The sequence below is a fragment of the Pteropus alecto genome, unplaced genomic scaffold (assembly GCF_000325575.1).
Source record: "Pteropus alecto unplaced genomic scaffold, ASM32557v1 scaffold106, whole genome shotgun sequence".
Lineage (NCBI taxonomy): Eukaryota > Metazoa > Chordata > Mammalia > Chiroptera > Pteropodidae > Pteropus > Pteropus alecto.
The window spans coordinates 15,264,318-15,270,377 of record NW_006442103.1 but is presented as its reverse complement, the minus strand read 5'-3'; the positions used below and the strand labels follow the sequence as shown (position 1 = coordinate 15,270,377).

The 6,060-nt window shown below is 47.3% G+C and overlaps 1 protein-coding gene across 2 annotated transcripts in view; it reads right to left on the bottom strand.

The window, feature by feature from the left end:
• Positions 1-156: 156 nt before the first annotated feature.
• Positions 157-6,060, bottom strand: part of CD101 (CD101 molecule) — a 30,539-nt gene continuing 24,635 nt past the window's right edge. For both annotated transcript variants that reach the window (XM_006919821.2, XM_025038464.1), the window contains exon 9: positions 157-1,015. In XM_006919821.2, coding sequence (XP_006919883.1) covers positions 774-1,015 — 242 coding nt within the window. In that variant the 3' untranslated portion in view covers positions 157-773. The remainder of the gene's footprint in view (positions 1,016-6,060) is intronic.

Below are 6,060 nucleotides of genomic sequence, written 5' to 3'. Positions count from 1 at the left end.
AAAGCTGCAAAATTGGAAAAAAAAAAAAAGGTTTTCCTTAGCAACGACTTAATAAGTCTTATAGAGAAAAGAAAGAAATACAGGCTACCAAATGCTTTATCATTTCACCAAAGAACTGATGTCGTTTAAAGCATCAACTACGGAGTGCTCCTGAATGTCATTTATAGATGCGATGGAGGAAGAAAAATGGATTTCCGCCCTGAAGGAAGTCACATTCTTTCTGAAGGCAGATTTGATGGGAAAGAAGGGCCGAGTCTCAATTTCTTTCGCTTTGCAGACATTGGGCCCTTTCCTGGCCTCTCATCTGGAGGCAAAAGGTTACCTAGAGCTCACGTGACAGAACGCTGGGTGTTTCCAGGGACTGCGACATAGAGAGGAGGAGTCAGAGGGAAGGCTGCCCCTCGGCTTGGCCACAGGCTCTCATTTGGCCCCCAGAGGCTGTGTGGGGACAGGACTTCTCTCCTCACAGAGGAGGAACCTGAGCCTCAGGGAGGTGGGGAACCTGAGCCTCAGGGAGGTGTGCTGATCGTAAAACAGGGCAATGATGCCACCTAGCTCCTGGGAGGGACGCCAGGGCTAGGTGAGGTCACACACAAAGAAACACTTAACCGTGCCTGGCAACACACACACTCAAGAAATGTTCCCTCTGACTCTTGGTAACTTACCCGAGGCCACAGACACAGAGAAGGGCACAACCAGGGTTCATTTACGTCCCGTCAGTCCAATTCCAATGTCTGCGCTTTCCCCACAGGGCTGCAGGTGCCTCTGGGGATTCAGATGTCTTCGCCTTCCTCTTCCCCGTCTCTCCTGTTCGTGTACCTGTCTCCGGCCCTTTTCAAGTCCACCCAGAGAGCCTTTTCTTTCTGGGCATTTAGACTCAGCGTTGACAGCTTCCTGGCCTTCCGGTATAAGCAGAGGAGGGCAACGAGCAGCAGAATGAACATAATGAAGGGGCAGATGAATATGAAATAGACCAAAGGTGCCGACGAGCAGATCCTGGAAGGAAACGTGGGCTCTACGACGGAAAGGAGAAAAACAGAATAATTCATCTCTGACTTATTTGTACGAATCAATTATAAACACCTCTGAAATTTATTGTTCCAGGCGAACCTATGTAAAAATAATGGGGCCAAATAGCAGCCAGCCCCTTAAATCCGACGTGAGGAGCGAAGGGAAGAGCTGCTGGAGACGAAAACTCCAGAAATGCTGCTCATGCACCCTAACGCCCCCTCGCCCAGCAATTTCCAGCCACCGGAGGTTCCAATGACCTACTTAAAACTAACAGCCAGAGAGAAAAACAAAAAAGAAAACCTCTCCTTTAATCTTCGTTCCTCAGAAAAGATATCTATAATTCAACCCTTGTTCTCAACTCTGCTGCCGGTCCTGCATTTTTAACGGAGTTATTCCCACTGCTGCTTCTTAAACACACACACGCACACGCACACGCACACGCGCGCGCTGCACCGTCCTGATAAAACAGCACCCCTCCTGACTCTTTGAGCCCAGTCACCCTCCATTAGGCTCCTTCTCTCTGTTCTTACCGCTGCCTCCCCCTGGCACGCTCTCTGCACCCTAATATTCTAGGTCTTTCTGGCCCAGCTCAGATCACACTTCCACCGCCAGGTGGTCTGACCTCACCTCAGGCACAGTTCTTCTCTTCTATCCTCCTCTTACACACCTCTCTCATTCCCCTCTAACCGTCTCCTTTGTTCCGTCACAGTTACTTGAGTATGTCCGATGGTGCCATTTGTCTCTATATCCCCTACAGTGCCTAGCATATGTGCTTCATAACTTTTGCTGATCTGAATTAAATCAGATCGACTTGGGCAGAAGATACTATATGAAGGCTTGCTGAAGATACCCCATCAGCAGCTGCAGTCCACAGGGAAGCGCACGCACACACAGCCCCAAAGTGGGTCCTGGCCACACAGCCAGGAAAGCAAAGGAGAGGGACCGGAACTGTCACAGGCTCCAGGAAACAGCGCCCTAAGTTACCAGTCCAAGGACAGGGTGTATAGTCCCTGAATGCAGAAAGACACATGCTTAAGGAGACACCAACTACAAAATGTAGTCTTCCAACTACACTTACTTATGATAGCATCTTTGACATCAGAGCTATTCCAAACATTCCGATGCTGTGCTTTCACTGGGAAATTGTAATAGCATAAGCAATTTCTTCTTTAGAGGTTAAGCTATAGGATTCATGGGATTATAGACTCTTGGAGACGAAAACAACAGGTTTCGAGGTCATTTCGATCAACCTCATGCTGCAAGGGCTCCCCTTCGGGCATTACCTTGAAGAACATCTCTTTGTTGGAAGTTAAGAAAGAATCTAAACCTCGGTGCAGCTCCTGCCTTGTGAACTCCTGGAGGACAGGTCCTATGTCTTATGCATTTTTAAAATTTTATGCAGCAATTTGTCCACAGGTCATCAATGGAGAGTGATGAATGAATCGATTGCACAAGTGAATTCCACACGCAGGAACCGATGGGTGGCTGCCATCTTGTGACACAGAATAATGACGATCCCTGAACACGAGGGCTGGCAGCTCTGAACAGGGCTGGTGGCAAGGAGTCTGTCACCTGGATTTTCTCCGGTCTCATTTATATTCTCCAACTTAAATTTGGTTTTTGAAAGAGTGGGCGATGATAAAGCTAGATTTTGAGGTTCTTTTTCACCCTCTCTCCACATCTTAACCTGACCCTTTTCTCCAAGGCCGTTCAACTACAATAATTCTCCCAGGTCTGATCTGAATATATTTGAAGGCATGAGGTTAGGGAGGTGTAGACAGCAATGCCGAGAGGATGGGGCTGAGGAGACCAGGGGCTAAGAGAACTGACCTTGATACTTCACACTACTCATGCCCAGAGTAGTGACTGAGCACCTACTGCATCTCTGCAAGAGCTGGGTTCAAATCCTGGTTCTTCTCCTTACCATGTTGACATTAGACAAGTTACTTATTCTCGCTAATCATTAGTTTCCTCATCAATCAAATGAGGATAATAATTTCTAGAGTCATGATGAGATAATGCATAATAAAGCATTTAATATAGTGCCTAGCGCATTTGTTGAGTCAGCAAAGAATAAATATTAGCTAGAATGCTACTGAGAAAATTAGGAAAGTCACAGGCAACTTCCTCCTGAGAGACTGGGCAGAAAACAGCCAGACTTGCTCATCTGTCCCACAGGGGCCGCAGGCTTGGCCATGTTCTTCCATGGGCCAAGTCTCCCCCTTAAATCTCTGAGCCCCCTGCTCGCAGGGTTGGGTAACATTCAGCTGAGAGTCAAATGATTACTTAGAAGACTCTGCTTCCTTATCTACTCGTGGGAGGTGAGAGTCCATAGCACTCACGTATCCCCTTTGCTAGGATGGTGGAATGATGATGGGGACGTGAGCTGCATGTAGAAGGTGGAAAGAACTTCTCTGCCACTGAGACGCTAACCGTCAGCATGAAGGGACAGCCAGAGGGCTTGACTATCTTAATGGGAAGGAGGATGCTCTGCTTAGAGCAATGTGCCATCTAAGCATGGCAAAATGTGCCCTTCGCAGTGCTGAATTGGCCAACAGCTAGCAACTGCCGGCTCCAGCACTTCTAAACTGTCTTATTGGAAGGACACGTTTGCTCTGAGTCCCATGGTCACCATTTCCCACCATCTGCCTCTCACCCATATCTGGATTAGAATTAGTGACATTCAAATCCACTAAGATTTGACATTTTGAATTAATCTGAGTAAGCGCCCAAAGCCCAAAGTACAAGACCTGCAAGACAGAGCCAAAAATGTAATGAGAACACTTCATCACGAGGTTTAGTTCATAACCCGTTTCCACCCACAGCCAAACACATCACAAGGAACATTCCTTTATGATATCACCTCAGAAATACTGACTTGAGAGACCAAAAGTACCAGATAATCAGGAGGCTACAACTCCTCCCCAACCCCAACCCAAACTTGGGCAACTGACTGACTATGCCATGTGTGGCTCTGTGGGAGAATCGGCTCCCGCCAAGAAATAAAAGTAGTTCACGTCACCTGACACAAATGTGTCCCGGAATAAGTGAACCCCTGCAGCATCCTGTTTCTGCCCAATTGAAGACTCACTTTCTCATCTTTCATCAAGCATTTGCTGAATGCCATGTGCCAGGCTCGTTGGAGGCACTGGGGTAGCAGGGACAAATGGCATGGTCTCTCAGAAATTTCAGTGTGGTAGGAACACATATCTCCTTTGAGGATCCACTTCCTAAATATATCCTTACCCAAATAAAAGCTGGGAAATAGTAACAAATACCATACTACTACATAGGACCCAGTCCCCCAGAAAGTTCTATAGTCTCGCCTATTAATTAATCACAGAGGATTTTCTAGAATAAGACATTTATGTCTGGGGTCTGAAGGTGAGGCTAAGAGACTCAGGTAGCCGGCTTTTCCCCTTCTAGAATGTGAACGCACTCAGGTCCCTACCATCTTCCAGCCAACACTGAACAGAGCAAGTTTCACTGCCACCTCTTGCCACTCCTTACGGCCATCTCTTTCTCTTTACACCAAAGCTCTGAAAGTGTAATCTGTATTTGATGTGTCCACTTTCTCATGCAGTCTGACTTCTCCCATTACTTTTCGGTAATTTCCCTATATCGTTAAATCCAGTGGATATGTTTCTATGCTTATTTCAATTGACCTCTTGCAACAACTAGTTGAGTCTGTCGGCTCTCCCCGCCCTCTCGATCCCCTCTGTACCTTTGGTTTCTGTGCTACCAACAAACCCTGGTTCTCCTTGGTGCCTCCATCATTCTCCTTCACAGGTTGCTGTTCTGTACTCTCCTGATAAACAAACAAACGGTAGGGAACCTCAGGGGGCCATCCCTGGGCATCATCAAGTTCACCTTCCTCAGCTCTATCACCTACAGTTCTGGCAAAGATGTCGTCTGGAAGGCCCGGTGTTTACTGTATAGATCTCCCTGATAACTTATTGGTCCTCCGGACTCAATTCCAGCCCAACTTATTCAGAATTGAACTAATCTCCCGCTTCCGACCTTTCTCCCGTATCACCTTGTTTAGTGAGTGTCCCCACTATCCACCTTTGCCAGAAACCTGATGTTCACCCTTCTGCTCATTCACCCCCACATACCTCTAATCATCTCTAAGTCCTTAAGAGTTCACCCCCTAATACTGAATTCCTGTCCTCCTCTCTGCCCTCATGGGCGCTGCCTTAATTCTAGCCTTCACCTTGTGTCACCTGGGCTCTACGATCAATTTCAAACAGTCTGCCTCCCTCTCGATTTACGGGGAGCTTTCTGAAATGCAAATCTGATGATGTCACTCCCCTGCTTGAACTCATTCAATGGCACTCCATAACTTTCATGATCAAGTTCGCCTTCCTCAGCTCTATACACATGACACATTCGAGGTCTGTACTCCCCCATCTCACTGGCCTCGTTTCCTGCCATCGTACCACAGTTTCTACGATCGTCTTGCATCCCCTTTCCTTTTCCCAAGATACATTTCTTCCTTTTTTTAGGCCCCATATTCTGGGAGACCTACCCAGATCCCCTCCCCATCCAGCCCTTCACCCCGGCCCTGCCTCTCCTCTTGCCATAGCATCCTGAGACTACTTCTTTGATGACACTTATCAAATTGGACTTCGCTTGCCCCACCAGACTCTGAGCTCTGTGGGAACAGGCTCTGCAATGCAGGTTTTTGTATCCTCAGAAGCTCACAAGTTACTTACTGAATAAATTAAAATATTTTGTTACATAGATGCACATACAGGTATATTCGTACGTATGTTCGTACGTGCACGTGTGCGTGCACGCAGCGCATTTGGAGGCAGAAAGGGACAAGGGGTTAACATTTTGAGCACTTACAATATGCCCGGGCCGTGCTATCTACTTTGATTTCGTAGCTAGCAGGTAGGTGGAAGAGTTGTGATTTGAGCTTAGGCTTATCTCATTCCTAACTCTGAAACTTTCCATCTCCCCAGACTGCCTCCTCAGCTACGGGAAAGGGACATGCAGGCAGAGAAAGCGAGATGCCATATTACAAGGGTTCAGTTGGGAGCCCTA